This window comes from Theropithecus gelada, chromosome 1 (assembly GCF_003255815.1).
Source record: "Theropithecus gelada isolate Dixy chromosome 1, Tgel_1.0, whole genome shotgun sequence".
Taxonomy (NCBI): domain Eukaryota; kingdom Metazoa; phylum Chordata; class Mammalia; order Primates; family Cercopithecidae; genus Theropithecus; species Theropithecus gelada.
Window position 1 is genome coordinate 208,210,170 of NC_037668.1, and position 25,169 is coordinate 208,235,338.

At 41.6% G+C, this 25,169-nt stretch overlaps 1 protein-coding gene across 1 annotated transcript in view; it reads right to left on the bottom strand.

Annotated features, from left to right (window-relative positions):
* Positions 1 to 25,169, bottom strand: part of TARBP1 (TAR (HIV-1) RNA binding protein 1) — an 84,382-nt gene that overhangs the window by 6,552 nt on the left and 52,661 nt on the right. Inside the window, exons 21-26 of the mRNA XM_025356215.1 lie at positions 21,780 to 21,890; positions 19,330 to 19,479; positions 11,682 to 11,768; positions 6,880 to 7,076; positions 2,222 to 2,303; positions 81 to 252 (exon numbers count right to left, since the gene is read on the bottom strand). Of these exons, the coding sequence (XP_025212000.1) occupies positions 81 to 252; positions 2,222 to 2,303; positions 6,880 to 7,076; positions 11,682 to 11,768; positions 19,330 to 19,479; positions 21,780 to 21,890 (799 nt within the window). The remainder of the gene's footprint in view (positions 1 to 80; positions 253 to 2,221; positions 2,304 to 6,879; positions 7,077 to 11,681; positions 11,769 to 19,329; positions 19,480 to 21,779; positions 21,891 to 25,169) is intronic.

Here is a 25,169-nt window from a genome sequence, read left to right on the forward strand (position 1 = left end):
TAACTACCTGTCCTTAGTAACTTAAAAAAATCTAACCAGATCAACAAGGGGAAAAAAATAAAATGAAAAGTGTTTTTTACCTATGTCCTGCTGAGACCAGTCACCTGGTTTTAGTTTACTAAGTTGAGTTTGAGAAAGGTACCACTGAAATCCCGCATCTAAAGGAACATCAGTGAATCTGGTAAATTTATCAATGGTGATCCACTCATCTTCAATAAGGCCTGAAAGGCGTGGAAGGATGTAAAATATGGTCTGAAAAGAGAATTATAAAATCTAAATTTCTTCCCTTAAAAATAACAAAGAAATATATAACATATTTAAAATACAACTTAATTATTAATGATATATTCTCCAAACTATTACATCTGATCAAACTATATACTTTCATTTATATCCTATAGCAACTGTCTATATATATTTCTCATCTTCTCTGAGAAATTAGGGGATTAATTTAGCGAATCCCTGAGAGGAGAAAGAACTTGTACTCCGGTACTTCTAACTGTGTGTAATAAAACAGTATGCGCCTAATAAAAACAGTGTTTCAGAAGTAATCAGTTCTAATGATGGACAGTATTTGGATAAGTGCAATTTACTGATAACTAAATACCTCCAAAGGCAATCAAGTTCAAGCTCTTTTCATGACAAGTCTTTTACTCCCGTACCCATTAGATAAATTCACAATCTGAAATCTGGTTTGACGAATATAATTAGTTGTGTGACATTAGGCAAGTGATTCAGCCTTTCTTGGCTTCAACTTCCTCATTTGTAAGATGAGGATAAAATCAGATTACAACAGCATATTAAAGTGTCTGTGAAAATGGCATAGTCTGACAGCACTGTAAACAGTCATTGCATAAGCAATCCTCCTTTGCTTTCCTTACCTACTAAAAGAACTGAACCAGAAAAATAACTAACAGTGAAAAAAGTACACAGGAAGCAGAGATCTGAGATCTAAGTAACAGGCAACTTAAAAATGAAACAATACTCTTAGCAGCAATGCACACGTCTTCATGAAAGGCTTTAGAATGAATATGGTTTTCTTCATGCTAGCCGTATCTGTGCAAACTTAAACTGGCACAATGATCACGATGACATGTTGATTAAGGGGGCACTAAGTACAGCTTCAAATACATGAAGCGATACAGTTCTTGTGAACAATTAAGCCCATTATTTTATTTACACATATGGTTTTAATTCATTTCATGACTGGAGAATACATCATAAAACATATGAGAGTGAGGTGGTCAAAGGTAAGGATGAGGGAGGGCAGGAGGGAGGCAAAGGACTTACTCCTGTTGGAGGACTGAATAGAAAAAGGTTGACTTAACACTAGAGGGTGACTAGAGGAGTCCTGCAGAAAGATGCGGACAAAGCATTCGGGGTGCTAAAGAACACAGAGCAGAGCATATTAAAATCTTTGAAAAATCCTAAATGATATTTGCAGTGAAGCAGCAGAAAATACACATTGTGTTCTAGGATGCATATCTCACAATATATAGATCTATACTTTTTTAAAGATCAGTTTATCAATAATCTTAGTAATCTACCAAAAAAATTGCTTATGCACAGTAGCTTAAGTTACCAATAACTTACACGTTCTTCAGAGGAAAAGCCCTAGGTCAATGATTTAAATTCAAGGGCGGCACATCATAATTACAGATGAAAAAGGGAGAAGGCAATGTCTAATGATTTACATATTGAATTAATTTACATGTTAATCATAATAAGCATGTTTATGGTTCTTACAACAATTATATAAGCACATTTTGTTACAGTCAATGAGGGGATGTATCATTTGCTATACAATTTTCATTACCCAGAACCTAAAAACTGCCATTAACAAGAGTATATCTTTTTGTTCTTTCATTAACAATGGGCTTCAGTACAATGAAATCTCACCTGCACAAATGTTCTCACTCATTTCCTTTTAATGTCAGAACAGATTTCTGTTTAGTTAAATATTCCCTTCCATGTTTACAAGCCAGACACTGCCTGAGAAATAGAAAGTGAAAATGACTAGCCAATTTTCACTGCTTAAGAGTGAAATGAAAGCAAGTCATCTGCATAAAGTGACAAAGTTAAACTTAGAGCTTTAAAATGTTAAGGTGATGTTTGTAAGCAAGAAAAAAACTTTACCCTAATCATAACCCTTCAACAAAAGCAGAAAGGATTCAGGATTAAATATACAGTAGAGAATTTACAAATGATATTCTCTACTCACCTCTAGACAATAATCCTTGAGTGGGTGAAATGTTGCAAAAAAGAAATGCTCTTGAATGCGCTGCCAATTCTTCTTGGCATTCCTAAGGATTAAAAATATGGTATGAGCCACAGACAAATCAAACAACTCTGGTGAGGGGAGAATCAATCAGATATCTTAAAAAGGGGCTGCAGAGTTGAGAAGGAACAGAAAATTTTATGAACTTTATCCTAAGATTGATACACACCTCTCCAAGATCAATACATACTTTAAAAACTGACACTTACTACATTTCACATTCTGAAGTGGAACCTTAAACCTGTGTCTGGCAGAAAACTCTTTTTCCAGGAGAGAAAACCATTACATAAAAGTCACTTTTTCTACTCCAAAGACTCATATCACACAGCCACGCTGTACCCACTTTCACAAACCAAACAAACTTACTATGAGCAGGGTTTAAATTTTTAAAACATCTGTTGTCAAGTTTATGTTTTAAAAGGCAAAAAAGGTAGGGATAAAAGTTATACAATATGACAGGCAGGTTTCAGATGAAATTCATGATCATCAACCCATACACTAAGCAGCAATTTCAAGACATTTTTCTCGCAAGATCACGCTCCTGCTCCGGCCAATGTATCTTCTTCAATCCCTGGAGTTCCTATGCCTTCCCCGACCCTCTCACTATCAGCAGACGGCCATGCCTCACACATCACAGGAGACACGAGCGAGAGACCCTCTTCCTGCCACCTCCTTACCCACTGTCCTCTCTTCGCCTTCACTTTCAAGAGTCTCTTTTCAAAGGGCAATCCCCTGCCCCACAACAGACCCCATTCCCCTGGGTTTTGCCGTATCTCCCCCAACTTCTGCATCTCCCCTGTTCTCTATTCCAGCCTTTCCTTCACCCTTTTCAAAAGGGCTTTTATATCTAGTCTTAAAAAACAAAACCAAACCTTATCAAAGTGTCCATCAGTAGTGGACTCAAGCGATAACCTAAGGCACAGCCATACGATGGAATATTAGGTAGCTGTTAAAAGAAAAGCCAGTTTACTGGGGTTTCACACCTTTGGTGGGAGAAGGGAGGAAGGAGACTGTCTCGTTTTCATTTGATGGCTTTCTGCAATGTTCAACTTCCTAACTATGAATATCACTTAAAAACAACTAATGTTACCAAAAATGAAACAGAAGCCCTCTTTTGACAGCACCTCCACCACTAGCTGTGGAACTTTCTAATATAAGAATTTTCTGAATAAGTTGACTGTGTCTCACCATCCTCATTACCCATTTTTTGAAAAATTAAAAGACATGAAATATTTTAAATATTCCAAATATTCAGGTCAACAAAATTATAGACACCAATAAACCTACCACTCTGATGTAATGTATGTTAATGTATCATCCTATCCACATTTGGACTGGGTTTTTTGGTACTTGTTTTTGTTTTTTGAGACAGGATCTCACTCGGTTGCCAGGCTAGAGTGCAGTAGTGCAATCTCAGCTCACTGCAGCCTCAACTTCTTGGGCTCAGGTGATTCTCTCACCTCAGCCTCCCGAGTTGCTGGGACTACAAAAGTGCATGCCACCATACCCGGCTTTTTTTTTTTTTTTTTTTTTTTTTTTTTTTGTATTTTTATAGAGAACAGAGTTTTCCCATGTTGCCCAGACTGATCTTGAACTCCTGGGCTCAAGCAATCCACTCACCTCAGCCTCAAAGTGCTGGGATTACAGGTGAGAGCCACTGCACCTGGCCCCATCTTGGACCTATTTTAATGTGGTTTCAATCCCCTAACTATGCTATCGTATGGCTCTTGATAATCCAGCAAATACTTTAGGCTCTTATTTACCTTACCTCAAAGCCTGTCCATTTCTCTGGCCCTCGACTAATCTCATACTAATCTAAACCACAGTTTTCCTCCCACTTTCTCTTGCTCACCTCTGATCTGCTCTTCACACTTTAAATAATGCAAAAGAAAACCGGATGATGTCATTCTCAAGTTTAACTTTTTGCTGGCTTCCCAATTCACTCAACATCAACCCAAGCCCAGTCCTGGCCCCCTCCATCTTGTGGCTGCTCTGTTCCCTCCCTCAGCCAGACCAGGCTTGCTTTAGTTAAAGCTCTGGGCAAATCAAGTGGGGCTGGGCATTCCCAAACACTGTCTTCTCCACAGAAATCTCTTTCCTTCACTCTTCGTTGACCTAGTTCCTATTCATGCTTTGGATTTTAATGTAAACATCGTGTTACTTAGAAAGGCTTTCCCTAAGCCACCCAGACTGAATAGTCTGTGTTTCCTCATCACCACATATACTTTTCTGTGATTTATTTTAAAACTTTTAAAAATTGCTCTGATTACTTGGTATCTATTCCCATCTGACTGTAAGCCACACGAAGAAAGGGGCTTCATCTACCTGGCTAACCCCCAGCACACGGTCTTGTGCCTGTCATAAGCCGATCCCAAGGAGGTATGTTATCACAGAACAGAGGTGGCTCAATGCCCAGCGTGCCTTATTTATTTATTTATTTATGAGACGGAGTCTCGCTCTGTTGCCAAGGCTGGCGTGCAGTGGCGCGATCTCAGCTCACTGCAACCTCTACCTCCTGGGTTCAAGAGATTCTCCTGCCTCAGCCTCCCCAGTAGCTGAGATTACAGGTGCCTGCCACCAGGCCCAGCTAATTTTTGTATTTTTAGTAGAAACAGGGTTTCACCATGTTGGCCAGGCTGGTCTCAAACTCCTGACCTCAGGTGATCCACCTGCGTTGGCCTCCCAAAAGTGCTGGGATTACAGGCGTGAGCCGCTGCACCTAGCTGGATGCCTTATTTTGATTGGCTGTATCTCCTACCTGGTACTGAGATTTTTAAAGTTATTTTTTAAAACGGCGTTTTATTGCTTAATAAAAAATATGAGTATAGCCAGTTGCTTTTAGAAATCAAAACACAGCTATCAAGAAGCTTAGAATAGGATCAACAACCAGGATCAAAATGTCTCAATACCAAATAATCAATCACCATCTAAACATAGAGAAAACAAAAGCTGACAAATAGCTACCTGCATGTTAAATTGTGGCAATTCCCTCAAACTCCCTTCCATTAAGGAAGGGCCGAAAGTCTATGGGGTAACTATACCCTCTGTCCCCTGGTTACCTATCTCTAACCATCAAACACTAGTAGCACGTAAGTTCATTAAATTAGGAGCAACTTTGGTAGCTTGAGTTTGGATTATTGCATGATAATGCAAATGCGATCCTGAGAAATATTAATGTTCAAATCTACACATGTAAACTCAGCCATGTATTCACTAAATAATAGGAAATACACCATACACCAAGGAGAAATAAGACATTTAAGGTTCCTTGAGAAGATCCAAGATTTCTAGTCTTCAGATGACAGTTGGGATTTTAAGGGTCCCTGGCAATGCTACAGTGAATGAGTAATTTTGATGACCAGCCTTTGCTGGGCCAGGCACGGGGAGGTCCTTCTCCAGTACACAGAACTGTGCACACTGTACCAGGAGTCCATTCCCACCTCTGTCCCTCCTCTGGACCCCATCTCCCCACAGCTAACTCTCTTTTTCTCCTGCTATTCCCTTTCCCCTGTTTTATCTCAAGCTATTCACTTTTCTCTCTTCTCCATTTTAGTATTTATTTATACTTATCAAGTATCTTTCTCCCAAGCCCCTAAAACCTCCCTTACCCACTTAATGCCCAAATGCCTCTTTTCAACAAATGCATCAAAAGTCAAGGAAGGTAGAAAGGTACGTCGTGGCCAGAGAGGTACTCTCGCCCTGCCCCCATATGAAGCTACACAATGACTCAGTCTTATTTGTACCATGTACAAATAACTTGATGGTCACGGCCAAGACCTCTACATGTTACTGGTTTTCCAAATGCTATTTCATTTGCTTATTATGCTGTTTCCAACACTTAACCATTTGTGTATATAAATTAGTGGGTGCTTTTTCAGCTTTTAAGATGAAAAATCTTTTATGTTGGTTGATATTGCCTGTGTCTCTAAAATTAAAAAAAAAAAATCCAGAATTCTGGATGGCAGTAATCTATGATAATAATAAAAAGGCAAAACAGCGCCACCTCAGAGACGAGGAGACAAGCGCAGAGACCCACAGGTGCTTATGACACTGCAGCCTGCTTCTGCGCCGTGACGGGTGCGGGGAAAGAGAGGCAGACATGGGAACTACCGTGAGGGCTTCACAGACACTGGGTCCTGCACCGCTCCCTCACCCCATCCACGTCACTTGCTTGATACTGAGCTTCCATGTATGATTTTGTTTGCGGAATAGCAGAGTTCTCTTAGAAAAGAGAAAAGGCTTTAGCTGTAACTAGTATAGCTGAGAGGTGAAGAGCATGTCTTTAAAGTCAGGTCATGCCACTTCTAAGCAGTTCTCAAACAAGAGAGGATGACATTTAGCTATACTGAAGAGAAACATGTAAAAGATTATTTATACAATAAAGGATTGAGGATAAAAGGGCAGTAAGAGGTCAAGGTGGAGCTGACAATGAACTGTAATCAACCACACCCCATAGTGAGCTGTTGACGCCTGGCCCAGTCTGAGCCCTCGATGCTCCAGCATGAGGATGTGGAAGGAGAAGCTGACGCGGCATGGGCACCACCCCCTCCCCTCCCTGTGGGCCCTGCTGGAGGAGAGTGAGGGCGATGAGGGCTCCTTACCCTGCCCCGTGCATGCTTTCCACTTGATGGAGGCTGGATTCAATCACAGGAGTCAGGGCATCAAATTCTTCTACACTTAACACTTTACACACAGTCCAGAGTTTCTTAAGAGCGACTAAAGCATACAGTCGAACACTAAAATTGTGATTGAAGCACCACTGCAGCACAACAATAAGGGCTTGCTTCAGAATTAGTTTCTGAAAAGGAAGGCAAAAAATTCCTCAAAACACAGACACGGACCATTTTACTCTCACTTGTATGACACACAAAAAAGTATACGAATGATACAACTGCTCCTGGTAAAACTTCTTGCACTGGCTTTGCTACCAGGGCCTCTCATTCTTCCCTCCTGGACAAATTCGGCGCACTGGCATTTGCAATTTACTCAAGGAAAAACACATTCTCCCAGCTCTAGATTTCATTAATGCTGCAGTACATTTTCCCCCATACTGTAGTACCTGAGTTAACTTGAAAATCAAGTATGCTTTATGCTAACCATTATACAACCACAGTGTTCTTCAAATGGAGCCTCCATCACTTACCTTAATTTGTGCTCAAAAAGTCAGAAATAGTCTTCAAGAGTCCCACTTCTGATGGCTTGAAAATGCTCCTAGAGCAAGATGCCACACAAAGTGCTGTCCTCCTCCTCGCCACTGATTTCTGAGCTACTCTGTCTTCCCTAATGGTGATCCTGGACCCACACAGTACTGAGTAGTGGCAGGAAAATTAAGAAGTGAGGGGGAGGCTGGGCGCGGTGGCTCACACCTGTAATCCCAGCACTTTGGGAGGCCGGGGCAGGCGGATCACGAGGTCAGGAGATCAAGACCATCCTGGCTAACTAAAATACAAAATACTCTACTAAAAATACAAAAAATAGCCGGGCGTGGTGGCGGGCACCTGTAGTCCCAGCTACTCCGGAGGCTGAGGCAGGAGAATGGCTTGAACCCGGGAGGCAGAGCTTGCAGTGAGCTGAGATCGCGCCACTGCACTCCAGCCTGGGCGACAGAGAGAGACTCCGTCTCAAAAAAAAAAAAAAAGTGAGGGGGAAAATAATAAAACTGTTTAAATTTCCCTGTAGTCTTTTCCTGTGAACTTTAGTCTTCACACATATACTAACGAAGGAACCAGAAGGACCCAAACGTTTAATGAAATATCAGAAGCTATTTTGATGCTCCTACCAAATGCACTTCTCCCCTAAGGCTCATGTGCTCACCGGCTGCACCTGGCAGCCCAGTTTCTACTGACCAATGAAAAACAACCATATTCACAGAATAGTTTACCAAAGGCATCAGCATGGCTGATAACACACTTCAGTTACCTAAAGTTTCTCTGAGAAGGATAAAAACAGATACAAATAATCCTCTTTCTCTCATTCCTTTACTCAACATGTCATCAACATTTATCAAAGGTCAGTGACTGTACTGCCAACATTACAAAGTATGATGTTATCATATTCACTGGTTTTCGTCCACAATTGCTGGCTTCTAACTCCCACAGCCCTTGTTACAGTCTTTTGTTATAACGATCCCATTGGGAAGGAAGTCACTTGTGCAGCCTACACTGAAGGAGTGAGAAGTCATACTCCCCCTCCTTCAGGGCAGAGCATTTATAAAAATTACTTATAATTTTTTTTACAAGGGATTTGTCTTGTCCATCCCTTCTTTTTTTTTTTCTTTTTGAGACGGAGTCTCACTCTGTAGCCCAGGCTGGAGTGCGGTCGCGCGATCCCGGCTCATTACAATCTCTGCCTCATGCGATCAAGTGATTCTCTTGCCTCAGCCTCCCGAGTAGCTGGGATTATAGGCGTGTACCCCCATGCCTGGCTAATTTTTGTGTTTTAGTAGAGACAGAGTTTCACCATGTTGGCCAGGCTGGTCTCAAACTCCTGACCTCAAGTGATCTGCCCGCCTTGGCCTCCCAAAATGTGGGATTACATGCGTGAGCCACCGTACCTGGATTCATTTATTGATTCAATCATTTATTTGTATCGGTGTGGGCTCGAGGATATTTATTTTATTCTTTGGGTTGTGATCCAATACTGCTTTATTTTGTCGCTCACACTGTTTCAGCTTTAGCCACTGGGAACACCTTCCCTCTGCACTCCCATCTCACATCACTGTGTGTACGTGTGCCGTGCCTTCTGACTCTACAGGATGCTCTACCAGGCTCATCTTGTATACTTTCTGCCCTAGTTTTAGAATCAGCTATTTCTCCAGCGATCCCTGGTTCATTTTATTGGAGAATGGTGTTAGCAGCCAAGATCTTGGACCTAGGTATACATTTACTTGTAAATGAAAAAAAAACCACTATAATTCTCCATAGGGAAAACAGTGCTTCCTATGGAGCCCACACTCAAAAATGTTAGTACTGCCAGTGATCGCTTGGCTGGGGCCTTCAGGACTTAAATGATGCTTTCATATACATCAGTGTAAAAATGATGCTTTCATATACATCAGTGTAAAAAGCCCTGCTCGTGAATTCTCACGTCCCGCTCATTTTATACAATGAGCAAGCTGACAGGACAATACACAACTACGAGCATAATTCAGAAAAGTTTTTTTTTTCTTTTTTACTCTTAGAGGAACACTTCGTGCTCTGATCTTGAAACCACCATTGCAAAATTGTAACTGAGGCGGGGAAAGAGATCTGACCTGACCAACTCCATCTTGCTTCTAACCTCCAAGCTGTCCTTGTTCATTCCTGGATGTGGGCTGAACTAACTTTGGGAGGAACTTATAGTTTAAAACAATGATAACAGCCCTTTCCCAAAACAAACCTCCTACTTGCCTGGGGACTAGATTTTCTTTGTAGGACTAACAAATTAGCCTCAAGATTAGAAATAATGGTTTAGGAGTCTTGTAGCTAGAGGCTACAAGATTCCGACCCTCCCTAAACTGCTCCTATGTCAGTGCTTGAGATATTTTGCAGACCCTGCACTTGATGGACCAGCTGGCACCACCCAGGTCGATAAACTGGCTCATCTGATCTTGTGGCCCCCACCCCGGAACTGACTTAGCACAAGAGGACGCCTCAATTCCCTATGATTTCATCTCCAACCCAACCAGTCAACACCCTTGACTCACTGGCCTTCCCACTCCCACCAAATTATCCTTAAAAACCTGATCCCCAAATGCTCAGGGAGACCCATTTGAGTAATAATAAGACTCCAGTCTCCTGCACAAGCAGCTCTGTGTACTCTTTCTCTGTTGCAATTCCTGTCTTGAAATCGGCTCTGCGTAGGCGGCGGAAAAGGTGAACCTATTGAGCGGTTACAACCTCTGTCGAGTGTGACAACTGCTTTGAATCGTTAATTGCTCAGTACAGGTTAAGTAAGCCGCTTTGAAGAGAATGGAAAGTCTTAAGTGATTGCTTCCAAGAAATCAATCCTACATTTATCTAGGTAACAATGGACTTTATGTATCAGAAATGAAGAGACTGACAAAGTCAGTCAGTTTGGCCTTTTCTTAGGTATGTCAGGTCAGATTTTTTTTTTTTTTTCCTAAGGTGTTGAAGTGGAAATTATTCCATTCTACTAATTAGTGCTCCTTTTTGGATGTTTCGAAAATAAAAAATAAATCTAAAATGTGTAATATATAGCAAGTACAAAAAGGGCTTGATGGAAAAATAACATGCTATTTTTACCAGATCTAACATGAACATCTCCTAAGTTCATTTTCAGAATTTGTCTAAACTATTCTTAGGCTATTCATCTACCCTGCAACACGACAATGTCTGCGCTGTTTTAGCTTTCTCAATAGATTGTAAACAAATCTCTTTCCTGCACATATTTAAAAGAGAAAGACAACATTTGTTGTCTTTGAATGAATATTTGTTTATCTGAAGGCCAGAGCCTTCTTGATCTTAGGAAAGGTGTGAACAAGTTTTCCTGGAACTGTAACGTACTGCCATCTGGCTGATACACACTGGAAAACACCATCAATTTAAAAGTGTTATCATGATTTTAGAGGTTAAAATGCGGTGTGGAGAAAGGCCTGTCTTAGAATGGATGAAATAGGTTAATAAAAAACAGACCACTGTTTAAAAACCAGAACACTGAAAAATTCTAGGAAAGCTTATTTTCCCTTATATTTTTATGGCACTTTCAACACTTAAGAACACTATTTCAATTAAGTTTTCTCCTAGAGTTTATAGTGTATCAGTACATTCTTCTCTGTGGATGCAATAATACAGAATCTTATTGCAAATCTTACTGGCAGGTTCTCCTAAATTCGTCAACGGTTGCCATAGTGATTAACCAAAATTAGTTAGGATTTCTGCTTATCTGTGTGAGAACTTACTGGGGAAATTGTTCTAAACCTGAGAAACATGAAGCAACTGTACTGCACACTCCAAATGATGCCAGTCATTTTATATCACCTTCAATTACCCAACAGCTTTTAATAGTCTGGCCCTAAGTTTCTTTGCATGAGCATTTGTTAAATAACTACCATTCAGTCAAAGAATGCAGTAAGGGAAGTCCTGTTTAAAGAATCCTAAGTAATTCTAATCCTAAGAATTATAAATAATTATTAATTTTATACAAGTATCAACAAAAACCCAGTAATTTGTCTATAAATTTGGTATGTACTCATGCACACCTCAGTGTGTATGCATGTAAATGGGTAATTCCCGTTTACTGGGTATTTGTGTCTAATACATGTGCACATTAGCGGGGCAGTGGAAAGGAAAGGGAGAAATTGCAAAAATCACAGGAATGCTCTACATATAAAAAATTGGTACAAATAATATAAAATTCTTTTTTTATAGTCAAGTTTAAATTCTTACAAACAACTTAAACTCACCTTTTCTGGAATGTTTTGAGTAACAACGTCCAAATGTGATAAAACTGCTAAAAATGTACAAATGCTTGTTTTAAGATTTTCTTCACCCTGAAAAAATAATCAGATAAATATTCATTCAAAGCTTACTGTAAGCCATGCGCGTGCAAGGCGCCGTGCTGGACTCTATGAGGGCCCAAGACGGGAGGCCGCCTCTTTCCTGGAACAGCCCAGGGTCTGGGTGGGAAGGGGGCTGCAGTGGCAGGCGCAGGACTGAAAGCAGAGGAATAATTTCCTAGAGCCACATGCCAGTGCACAGAAAAATCAGCAGGTCACATAAAGTACTGAATAACTCAACTCTAAGAACAGCAAGGCTGGGCACAGTGGTGCACGCCTATAATCCCAACACTTTGGGAGGCTGAGGCAGTCAGATCATTGGAGGCCAGAGGTTTGAGATCAGCCTGGCCAACATGGTGAAACGCCGTTGCTAACAAAAAATACAAAAATTCACTGGGCGTGGTAGTGCGTGCCTGTAGTCCCAGCTACTGGGGAGGCTGAGATGGAAGAATTGCCTGAATCCGGGAGGCAGAGGTTGCAGTGAACTGAGATCATGCCACTGTACGCCAGCGTGGGCAACAGAGCGAGACCCTGTCTCAAAAAAAAAAAAAAGTACAGTGTGCCCCCTGTATGCGTGGGTTCTGCATCTATGAGTTCAACCACGGATGAAAAATATTTAAATAAATAAAAAATTTTAAAAACACAATTAAAAAGTAATACAAATAAAATTTAAAACTGTATAACAGCGATTTACATCACATGTACATTGTATTAGACATTGTAAGTAATCTAAGATTATTGAAGTACATGGGAGGATACACGTCAGTTACATGCAAATACTATGCCATTCTAAATAAAGAACTTGAGCATCTTCAGGTTTTGGCATCCATGGGGGGCCTGGAACCAATCACCCAGGGATATCAAGGGTTGATTACAGGTAGCAGAGCCAAGGGCATGCTCACTTCAGGAGAGGCGAGGCCTTCAGGATGGGAAGGACTGGCCTGGAGAAGGAGCAGGAAGGTGAGAGAACAGATAAGTGAATAAGAACAAAGACACAGAGGCAAACTTAAGGGAAAGGCAGCAAGAGGAGATAAAGCCAGTTTGGCAGGGAGTGACAGAGATAAGGCTCAAAAGCTAAATGGAATTATACTACAGAGGCTTTAAAAAGCTATAGCAAAAAACCTATATAAGACTTAATCAGCTATCTTAGGGAAAGTTTTTCAAAAAGACTGTTCAATTGGAATCTGGAAACTTCTGATTCCAGTTGAAAAAGACTGTTCAACTGGAATCTGAAACTATTATTATTCCATAATAATAGTGGTTTGGAATAATACATTATTTTAGTGATAATAAACTCATAAATGCCAGACAGATTGGAAAGAAAAGAGCATACAAGCAGAAGACCAGTTTGGAGACCTCTCCAAGAGGCAAATCAGATGATTATTGAATTCCTTTATTTAATTAACAGTTACTGAATGTCTTCTACATGACAGTTACTATAGAAACAAGTTCCTGTAACTTAAAAATCTACTGGTGAAGAAAAACACCAAATCAGATTAAAATTCTAACTTTAAGCAATACTATTTATGCGCTATGAAAACCTAAAATTAGGGGATCTAAATACTCGGGGAGGTAACTTCCCTTAAGAATGACAATATAGGCTGGGCGCTGTGGCTCATGCCTATAATCCCAGCACTTTGGAAGGCTGAGGCGGGCAGATCACAAGGTCAGGAGTTCAAGACCAGCCTGGCCAATATTGTGAAACCCCATCTTTACTGAAAATACAAAACTTAGCTGGGTGTGGTGGTGGGCACCTGTAATCCCAGCTGCTCGGGAGGTTGAGGCAGGGGAATCATTTGAACCCGCGAGACGGAGGCTGCAGTGAGCTGAGATCACACCACTGCACTCCAGCCTGGGCGACAGCAAGATTCTATCTCAAATAATAATAATAATAATAATAATGACAATATGGGCCAGGTACAGTGGCTCATGACCAGCCCAGGCAACATAACAAGACCTCATCTCTATAAAAAATTAAAAAAAAAAAAAATTGGCCACGCATGGTGGCATGTGCTTATAGTCCCAGCTGCTCAGGAGGCTGAGGCGGGAAGATCATTTGAGCCCAGTCATTCAAGGCTGCAATGATCTATAATCGCCTGGGTAACAGAGCAAGACTCTGTCTCAAAGACAAAAAAAAAAAGACATATGAACTGAGATGCGAAGGGAGAGAGAGTTATCCAGATAAAGGGAAGAAGGAAGACCGTTTTGTGTAAAGGGCACAACATGTGCGATAGCCTGAAACCAAAAGGACTAGTGATAAGCAGGAAACACTGAAAAGGTTAGTGTGGTACTCAGTTATCTCGGGTGACCCCCAGTCAACCAACCCTCCCTATGCATGACCGATGTAGGCCCCTTCCACCATAGCAGGGATGGTCATGTGATTTGCTCTGGCCAATGAACATTAGCAAGCCTGAAGCACCCAGAGGCTGGATGAGCACTTGCCCATCAGGACATGTCCCCCCCCAACATCCCCGTCGGCCGAATGCTCATTCTTGGAGAACTGAATACAAAGAGGTCCAGCTACCCTGCTGGAGACATGGAGTGGGAGCGATGCCCAGCCAGCAGAGCTGCTCCTGCCATTGCAGCTGAGGTGACAAATATGTGAGCGAAGGAGCCATTTGGAAGTCCCAGCCCCAGCAGACATCACAAGTAGCAACACTGCCCAGCCAGGCCCAAACAACACACACATCACGAAAAAAACCAAAACACTGTTTAGGCTGGGCGCGGTGGCTCACGTCTGTAATCCCAGCACTCTGGGAGGCTGAGGCAGGTGCATCACTTGAGGTCAGGAGTTTGAGACCAGCCTGGCCAACATGGTGAAACCCCATCTGTACTAAAAATACAAAAATTATTTAGCCAGGTATGGTGGCGGGCACCTGTAGCAGGAGAATCACTTGAACCAGGGAGGCAGAGGTTGCAGTGAGCCGAGATTGTGCCATTGTACTCTAGCCTGGGCAACAAGAGCGAAACTCAAAACAAAACAAAAAATATTGTTTACACCGCTAAGCTTTGGAGAGTTCTAGCAACGGAAAACAGACAACCAGTGTGCCTCGTGTAGTAAACTGAGAATGGACCACACAGAGAGACTAGAGAGGAAAGAGGCCTAAGATCATGCAAGCCTTACAGGACACTCCGAGGAGCGTAGTCTTCGTCCTGAGAAGACGTAAGACACTGTCTTCAGCGGGCGGGGTCACCTGTTGAAATTCTCACCGTGGAAACCCTGCCTGGGCTTCAGGGTGGAGAGCAGATGGAAACAGAGCCAAGAGTGGACGTAGGAAGCCCAGTGAGGCAACCACTGCAAGGGATGACAGCAGTGTAGACTGAGATACAATGGCAGAGACAGACAAGAGAGAACTCAGAAATATTCAGGCAGAAAGATCAGGACCTGGTCACAAATGAGACACAGAGCATGGAAAGTGTCAAGGTTTCTGGTTTGTGCAAATGCATAGATAGCGGTGGTATTCACTAGAGTAGAAAGAAGATCAAGTTTGAGGGAAACAATAAGGTACTCAGTATTAGACATCTACGTTTTAGATGATTTAGTCTAAGGGAAAATCATCTACAAGGAAAACGTCTACAGCAAGGGTCAGAAAACTTGTTCTGTAAAGTGCCAAGCAATAAATAAAAACATGGCTTTGTGGGCCACACAGTCTCTGTTGCAATTGTTCAACTCTGCCACGTTAGCACAAACACAGCCACAGACAATATGAAAATGCATGGGCATGGCTGTATTCCAATATAACTCTGCCAGGCCAAATTCGGCTGTCGCTTGCCAACCCTTGATCTAGAGTCAGGGGAAGATGTGTGGCATACAAATACAAATGAGTAAGTCATCCGCATTAGGCAGTATGTGAATCCACAACATAGATAAGACTGACTATAAAAATAAGAAAATCAAAAAAAAGCCTAGCCCTAGAGAAGCACCATCATTTAAGAGGCGGGCAGGGAAGGAAAAGCCTGGAAAGGACACAGAAAAGAGGGCAGGAGGGACCAAAAAAGTGTGTGTCACTAGAACTGAGGATAAGAAAATGGTCAGCAGCATGCATGTGGCTGAGAGAAGACGACGAAGGCTGACCACTGACTCGTGGAGGTCGCTCTTGACTCCTGCAACAGTGTCTTCTGAGAAGTGACTGAACTGGAAGTTGGTCCACCATGGATTCAAGTGTGGGGTTGGGGAGGATGTGACAAAAAAAGGCCGGGCGCAGCAGCTCACGCCTGTAATCCCAGCACTTTGGGAGGCCAAGGCGGGCAGATCACCTGAGGTCAGGAGTTCAAGACCAGCCTGGCCAACATGGTAAAACCCAGTCTCTACTAAAAATACAAAAATTAGTCGGGCGTGGTGGCACACACCTGTAGTCCCAGCTACTCAGGAGGCTGAGGCAGGAGAATTGCTTAAAGCTGGGAGGCAGAGGTTGCAGTGAGCTGAGATCGCACCACTGTACTCCAGCGTGGGCGACAGAGCGAGACTACGTCTCAAAAAAGTAAATAAAATAAGTAAATTTAAAAAAATAATAAAACTCTGGAACACAGGCACCTCTTTTAGGAAGTCTGACAATGAAATAGCAGAGAGCCAGGGTGATTAGAGGAGAGGGACGAGAAAACAGCCGGTATAAATATCCACAGAAAATGGATGCAACTCGAGCCTGTTGAAAAGCCAATGGGACCACTTGGTTAAGGCGGGACTGAGGATAGAAGACAGGCTGATAGCAACAAATGCCTAAGAAGACAGGAAGGAAGAGGGCCAAAGACCCAGTGGGAGAATTACTCTGGCACTGGAGAAGATTCTACTTCTTTACGGTAAAAGGAAGGAAGAAATCTCAGATGGATGCTGACATAGGCAGATTTGTCTGATTGCTCTTGAGAAGATATAAATATTCCTACGTGGCAACTGTTATTTTCTCTAAAAAATAAAGGGTAAGGTAATTTGCTTTGAATAAAGGAAGAAAAGGAAGAAAAGACAACTGCCCCTTTCTTTGATATCTATCCTGAATCCCCTTCCAAGTTTAGGGAATTCTTCCATCTTATGAGTGTTGGGGGACACTGAAAAATGCCAGATATTCGTCTTCCCAGCCTCCTTGCCACTAACAAGAAGGCACTTGACCTGGTTCCAAAGACCCCAATTCTGATTTCTAAATTGAGAACTTACAACTTAGAGGAGTAGAGCTCACAGAAAACCCTCCTCCACGGCAGGCAGCAGAGACAGCAGGTACACAGTTAGCTATGGCAAGGCCCTGCTGAAGGCACCGTGTGTCCAGTGAACCAGCTCTCTCTGGCCTGCCTGTGGCTGCAGTTCTGGAAGCCACTGAGCCTCCCCTGTGCCTGCCAATTTTCCAGGTCTGATTCTGTAGCTTTCCTGGCATTCTGTAAGCTACCTACTACTCCCCTCTTCCCCACTACCTTTTTTGAATCCCGTTTTGATTCCATCAGCAAAAGCTTCCTTTGCCTACACCAAAAACTCTGACTCATGTCCACAGGTAAAATCAGATTCGAAGAGAATATACAAGGCCTAATGACAAGTGAGAGGCTGAGCTAAGCAAATAAAAGTAACAATTGGCACTACTGTGGACGGGAGCCCAGGAAGTTTTGGGGGTGCACCAGAACCAACCTGCCCTTTGTGAGAATTCCTGGGGCGGTGCTAACCCATTTGAGAGTTGACATGAACAAACTACATTAATAAGGCTATGGATCTAAAAATCAATTCAAGGAAAAATAACAGAATCTCTTTCTTCATTATAGGAACATGAAGATGAGCCAGAGGAGCATGGGAAGAGGTGAAAATTTTGAGACGGAGTCTCACTTGGATGCCATCTGGAGTGCAGTGGAGCCATCTCGGCTCATTGCAACCTCCGCCTCCCTGGGTTCAAGCTATTCTCCTGCCTCAGCCTCCCGAGTAGCTGAGACCACAGGCGTGCACCCACCCCACCTGGCTAATTTGTGTATTTTTAGTAGAGACGGGTTTTCACCATGTTGGTCAGGCTGGTCTCAAACTCCTGACCTCAAGTAATTCTCCCGCCTCAGTCTCTAAAAGAGTTGGGATTACAGGCATGAGCCGCCACGCCTGGCCAAAGCATTGTTATTTGTTAGTGGTGTGACGACTGACTTAATCGTTGTTTTCTTCATCAGGGTAAAAACCCCAACCTGTCTTCTGGGATTATTGTGAGGTTGCTGTTTCTGCTGCTTATGGAGACACCCAGGTTTTAAGCTAGGAGACTGGGAGAATGAAAGACATCAGAAAGGGGAGCCAATTTTAGGGCCAGATGCTATTACCAGTTTAGTTTAACACAGGGTGAAGTTTGGTGATTATGGAAAGGCCCTGCAGGTGGCTAGAGAAGTAGGGACCGGCAGAGATGGGCTTTAGTATGCTAAGGGAGCACAGAAAGAGAAGTGGACGGGCTAACCAGCAACTCTTCAGATAAAACCAAGCATAAGGGTTGGGAGAGAGAAGGAAACATGTGAAAGAAATAGAGAAGTTATCAGCACAACAGGAAGGGAATTATGAAGCTGACCGCAGTGTGAGGATCAGCTGTGAAGAAAGCCACCACCAACGCGAAGGCGTGAAATTAAAGTGGGGAGTATGGAGGAAAAGAGAAAGGCTGTCTGCAGCTCAGATGAAATCCCTGAATGATCACTGTTGAAAATGGAGTGGACCGCAGTGATTTGAGGAAGGCAAAGATCACACATTGAAGTTTAACAGTAAAGAAAGGAAGACACTGGATGAGAGCTGGGTGGAGGAAAAGTCAACAGAGCAAGTGTGAAGAATTCGGTGAGGTCCCAAAGGAGACACAAATAGGTCACAGGGGATAGATGTGAAAAAAAGAATAAGGATATCTCTCCTGAAATAGGAAGAAATGGAGAAAGAAATATTTTGAGGAAGGCACCTCCATTTTCACACAAAGTGGAAGACAAGATCATCTATTATGAAAGGGAAAGGTGAATTTGGGAACCAAAAGAAAACATTCAAGATTTAGAACTGATAACTCAGAAACAATTTGCTATTTGTCAGGAAGCCAGCAATGATAAACTCTATCACTAATTTTAGTATCAATTCCTTAAAAATGATTTTCAATATATGAGAAATGTTGGAAAGCAATTAGGGGAGTATGTGAGGGTACAGATGAAATAAGAAAGGAAATGAACTGATATTACTTCTATTCTTTCTACTTTGATTACGTCTGAAATCTCCCAAAACCTTTTTTTTTTAATTTTAAGGAATGCAATTAATTCCTCATCATTCATATTTCTAAGATCAAAGACACTGCTTGGTAAATAAGAATACAGAAGGCACCTATTTCCCTTACTTCTTAATGACAAATGCCCTTTCCATCTTCATTTTGTTGCATATAACAACTCTCAGATAAAAACTATGAAATACTCAAAATGAATGCCAGGGATTTCGGTCTTCTGAATTAATTCAGATCTTGCAAAACGTAACTTATGATGTCAATACATTAGCACAACTGAGAATCGAAAACAACTATTTAAGTGAAACAAATCCCTCAGCACTGTCAAAATCATTTCTTAGTTTAAAGAAATATTTAAAATGTTCTTTACTTACATAAGAAAAACAATCCCAGAACTTTGGAAGAAACTGAGGGAATTTATGAAGAATCAATATAATAATCCATTCTATAAAATATTTTATGGATGCTTGATTGTTGGTGAAACCAGCCTGGAAAATCCTGTCAATAATTCCATTCAAGAAATTCTGAGAAAAAAAGTTCAGAATTAAACAGTTAGTTATTCATTTTAATTTAAAAATAGTCTCCATTTAAAATAAAATAGCTTAAAGTTTTAATCATGTTATTTATTGAATCTACAATTCTCTGAGCAAAGACTCTAAAAACTACTGATTAAAATATAATGATGAAGTACCTTCATTCAGTACTTTATAATTTACCTGGACATCAGCTCTATCTATAAGGAAGATTATTCATCACCTGTATTTTTGCAGGGAAAGGAAAAGACTCAGAAAAGCTGAAAAACCTTCCCAAAGTCACATACCTAGTAAGTGGAAGAATTCAGGTTCAAATCAAGATCTGCCAAGATCCCAGGGCTTAAAACTTGTAATAAGGGATGGTCCAGAGACTGAAGTCAGCAGGTGGGAAACAGCATCCCAGAGGGGCAGGTCTCAGGCCACTGAGCCCTCTGTTCAGGCTCCTCGTCCTCCTGCCCTCATGGTCTGTGTGGCCCCACAACTACTGCACTGTTTTCTGGCTAAGACCCTGAGCTCCAAAATCATCCCTCCCCCTTCCACCCTCTCCTCTTCAAAACCGCATTTCTATCTGGGGGACCGAACCTATCTCAGCAGCAGATGAAAAACAATACCTACTTATATAAGCGTATAAAAGTAATATGTAGGGCTGGGCGCGGTGGCTCACATCTGTAATCCCAGCACTTTGGGAGGCCGAGGCAGACGGATCACCAGGTCAGGAGATGGATCCTGGCTAACACAGTGAAACCCCGTCTCTACTAAAAATACAAAAAATTAGCCCGGCGGGGTGGCGGGCGCCTGCAGGCCCAGCTACTGGGGAGGTTGAGCCAGGAGAATGGGTAAACCCGGGAGGCGGAGCTTGCAGTGAGCTGAGATCTGGCCACTGCACTCCAGCCTGGGCGACAGAGCGAGACTCCGTCTCAAAAAAAAAAAAAAAAAAAAAGTTAATAGGTATTATGTACAAAAGAAGAAAAATCTATCTTACAAGAACTTCTACTTGGTAGAAAAAGAGCAGAAGGACTCATCTGAAGCCCTGAGATAGTAAAGTAGAGCATGAATTTTGTAGTTAGGCTTGATTTTGAATTCCACCTCTATCATTCACCACTAGCTGTGTTACCTCTCACACAGGACATCTGACCTCTCTCAACTGCGGTGCTCTTGGAGGCAAAATGAGAATATGTATGGCCTACCTTGGAAGACTATTATGAAGATTAAACAAAACCATAAGATATAACAGTTTACAACTCTGAGCTCCATAACAGACTGCTAGGTTTCCTTCTCCTTGCAGGTGTGCATGCTCGGGCATTTCCCCACCCTCCGCAACATTACCTTTCTCTCTAGGAGGCCCTCTCCATTCTAAGAAAAACGTGTTCTCAGTAATCTAGTTGAGCATTTCTAAAATGTTTCCTTTTTTAATGCATCCTTATGCTTAATGACGTACTTTAAATCAAATAATACAAAAAGACCTATGATGAAAAATGGCAACCTCCCCACCCCCACATCCAGCAAAACTACTCTCTGGAAGCAATTCTTTTAGCTATTTCCTCTTCAATTATTCCAAATAGTTGTATTTGAATATACTTACATACTTACACTGTTACTGAAATGTTTCTCACAGATACAAGACTTCATAAGATTGTAAAGAAAGAGGCTAGTGTATATATATATATATATTTTAATTCTCTCACACATTTAAAAGAAGGTAGGGAGGACAGTAGGAAATTTTAATGTCTGAAGGATTTTTTTGCATTGAAAAATGTTTTTAAAAACTGCATGAGTCATATACCATCACTTTCTCATAATGACAATCTATTTTCTCAACAGGAATATTAAGCAAAGATGGTCAGAAAAATCAGATTGTCCGTTCAACTGTTTCTTGCCTCCTCAGGGAAGAGAAAAGATAACTTTGGATAAAGATACTTTGTTGTAAGAGACTTGGCCTTTTCCTTAGCTGGTTTACGTCATCACTAACCACTAATGGTTTACGTCATTTTCTAATCAAATGGCAAATCAGACTTATTTAAACAGTTAAAATGTCACATTAAAATACCGAAGGGAAAAAATATTAAATGGGGCCATGTAAACCAACTTCTAACTTATTTCTGCAATACCTAATTGCCTTGGTATTCTCTCTGTTAATAAAAACTTTTGAATAACTTCAATGTGAAGAACTGAAGTATAAATTTTAAACATTATCTTTTTCAATTTTAAAACGGTATATGACAGTTTCTGCAAAATGGTTCAGTCATGAAATCATATGCTTCAAAGGTATAACTATAATAAAAATCTGATACCTGATCGAGTCTAGGGAAAAGTACAAGCAGAGTCTGCCATATGCGGTTTTTCACTCTGTGCTGTAGAGAATTCACATAGTAGCGTTTTTTGGACTTGGACACGAATTCATCCTGGAAAGGAGAAGGGAGGGAGTCAATATTAAATTATCTATTGAATTGGTGATTAATGAAAAAAATCAATGACAACTTGAAATGTAAGAGGCTTAAATTAGGTACAGGGGCTTTTTGTTCCCCCAAAAAGCAGGAGGATGAGAAAAAGAATTGCACCTTAAAATATTTCAAACATTGACATTTTGGGCTGAATGATTAAGAAAAATAAAAAAATTTTTAAATAAAACACTTCAAACACTGAACTTAGTTGCTTTTGTTTAACGTACGTGTTTTTTTTGGTTTTTCTCTTTTTTGAGATGGAGTCTCATTCTGTTGCCCAGGCTGGAGTGCAATGGCGTGATCTCAGCTCACTGCAACCTCTGCCTCCCAGGTTCCAGCAATTCTCCTGCCTCAGCCTCCTAGGTAGCTGGGATTACAGGCACCCTCCACCACGCCCGGCTAACTTTTGTATTTTTAGTAGAGATGGGGTTTCACCATGTTGGCCAGGCTGGCCTTAACCTCCTGACCTCAGGTGATTCGCCTGCCCCAGCCTCCCAAAGTGCTGGGATTACAGGCATGAGCCATGGCGCCTGGCTATGTGTTTTTAAAATTAGAAGAGGGGCCGAAAAACTGGGAGCTATGGGTTCCAGGGGTGAGAAGAGATTGAGATACTGGACTGATATATACTGATATATATTGCCACATATTACCATGTACCTCACAGGCACATCTCACCTTGTGCCCCCGTGTGATATTCACATTTGGAATACTGGTATCTACATCTGATGCAAACACCACTAAGAGAGAAGCCACCCCAGTACGAGACAGTGCGAGGCATCTCTATGCATGATGTGTCTCTAGACACAAGAAAATGGCAGCACTGAGCCTTTCGTAGTAGCAGAGAACTCTCCCTGGCTTTTCATGGCTTGTGCCACCTAAATTCAGCCAGCTGCAAGATTTGCTTTTATTACCATAACTATTAGTGCTTTGGCCATAAAGCAAGATGGCACTGAAGAGTATATCAACATCCTCAAATGTCTTAAAGGTGAAAAGTCATTCACCACCTGAAAACCATTTTCACATAATGTAGATGATCCTCTTCTACTTTGTAACTTCTCTGACCTTCCTTCTTCCATAATCTGATTCTCTGCATTTTAGTGTATATAAAGTTTCATGTCAATAGCTAAATTCATATAGATTTTAATGACTCCCAATGATGTTTAAAATCTTATAATCTCTATATAATTTCTGTTAAGAAATTTTCTTCTGATATAGGTGTGTTTAAGTTTCATATACTGCTCAACCTCAATGCAACTAAAAATGGAATCAGTAGGGTGGATCACTCATGCATTCAGGAGAAGCATCTTCATGTCAAGAAAGCTGCCCTTAGGACCTCACCAAGTCACCATCCTCAACTAGAAGTTGAGAATTCTAAAATTCCCTTTCAGCTCAAAATCTTCTGTCCTACTTGTTCCACTCAGTGTGCTCCTTTACTCAGAATATCTTTTCTCTATTAGTCTGTTTAACTCGTGGCCGGGTACTACTGAAGAAATTAAAAATCACCAGCCACAACTGACTTCATTAAAAATATGTATTCCACACAATGGAGTACTATTCAGCCATAAAAAAGAATGAGATCCTGTCATCTGCAACAACATGGATGGAACTGGAGGTCATTATGTTCAGTGAAATAAGCCAGGCACAAAAAGACAAACTTCACATGTTTTCACTTATTTGTGGCAGCTAAAAAATAAAACAATTGAACTCATGGAGACAGAAAATAGAACGATGGTTGCCACAGAGGCTGGAAGGGGTAGTGGTGGTAGGGGGAAGGTGTGGGATGGCTAATGAGCATAAAAATATACTTAGAATGAATAAGATCTAGTATTTGATAGTACAACAGGGTGACTACAGTCTACAGTAAGTTATTGTACATTTTAATATAACTAAGAGTATAACTGGATTGTTTGTAACGTAAAGGATAAATGCGGCCGGGCGCGGTGGCTCAAGCCTGTAATCCCAGCACTTTGGGAGGCCGAGGTGGGTGGATCACGAGGTCAGGAGATCGAGACTATCCTGGCTAACATGGTGAAACTCCGTCTCTACTAAAAATATAAAAAACTAGCCGGGCGTGGTGGCGGGCGCCTGTAGTCTCAGCTACTTGGGAGGCTGAGGCGGGAGAATGGCGTGAACCCGGGAGGCGGAGCTTGCAGTGAGCCGAGATCACGCCACTGCACTCCAGCCTGGGAGACACAGCGAGACTCCATCTCAAAAAAAAAAAAAAAAGAAAGGATAAATGCTTGAGGTGACAGATATCTCATTTACCTGATGTAATTATTACATATTGTATGCCTATATCAAAATATCTCATACACCCTATAAATATATATACCTACTATAGACCCACAAAAATTAAAAATTTAAAAATATGCATTCCAGCTGTTTCTGGGCCTTCATGATTGCTAGACCAGTAGTTCTTAAACTGTATCAGCTCCAGAATCACAAGGACTCATAAAAACAGAGTGCTGGGCACCACCCCCAGAGCTTCTGATTCAGTAGACTGGGGCAGGGCCTAGGAATATGTATTTCTAACAAGCTCCCCAGGGATGCTGTCGCTGCTGATCCAGAGACCACACTTTAAGAATTACTGCACTAGACAAGCATTTTGCTTTTTCAAGTCTGTTTTCCAAAGCAGCTGCACTGTTTTGTATTCCTATTAGCAACGCATGAGGATTCCAGTTTTGCTACATCATCACCAATGCTCGTCATTTTTAGTTTGTTTTCTTAGCAGCCATCCCAGTGGGTACGAGTGGCTAGTATTTTGCCTGTGTGATTATTCCTGGCCTCTCCCTAACTGTCATTTTTCTCTCTCTACTGGATCGTTTCCTTCAACATAGAAACATGCTCTAATTATCTCCCATCTCTAAAAAGCCCCTCTTTAACTCCAGGTTCTGCTCCAGGAACGACTCCTTTTATTTCCTTTATACCCTTTCTAGGGTAAACTCCTAAGAGAGTCCATACTCACTGGCTCCACTCGCTCAACTCCCATTTTCTTCTGAACCGGTTCTATCAGGTTCTCATCCCAGCATTTCACTGAAATGCCTTTGTCGCGGTGACCGAGACAGCTGAAGCCAATGGCCAGCCTGTGGCCTCCTCGTCCTCCATGCAGCACTTCCTTTCCTCACTTGGTCTCCGGACAGTGTCCCCTCCTGGTATCCTCATTAATTCATCCAGAGCTCAGCCCAAATGTCACCTGATTAGACCTTCCTGACCTTTTTAGACCTTTTTTTTCTGATTTTT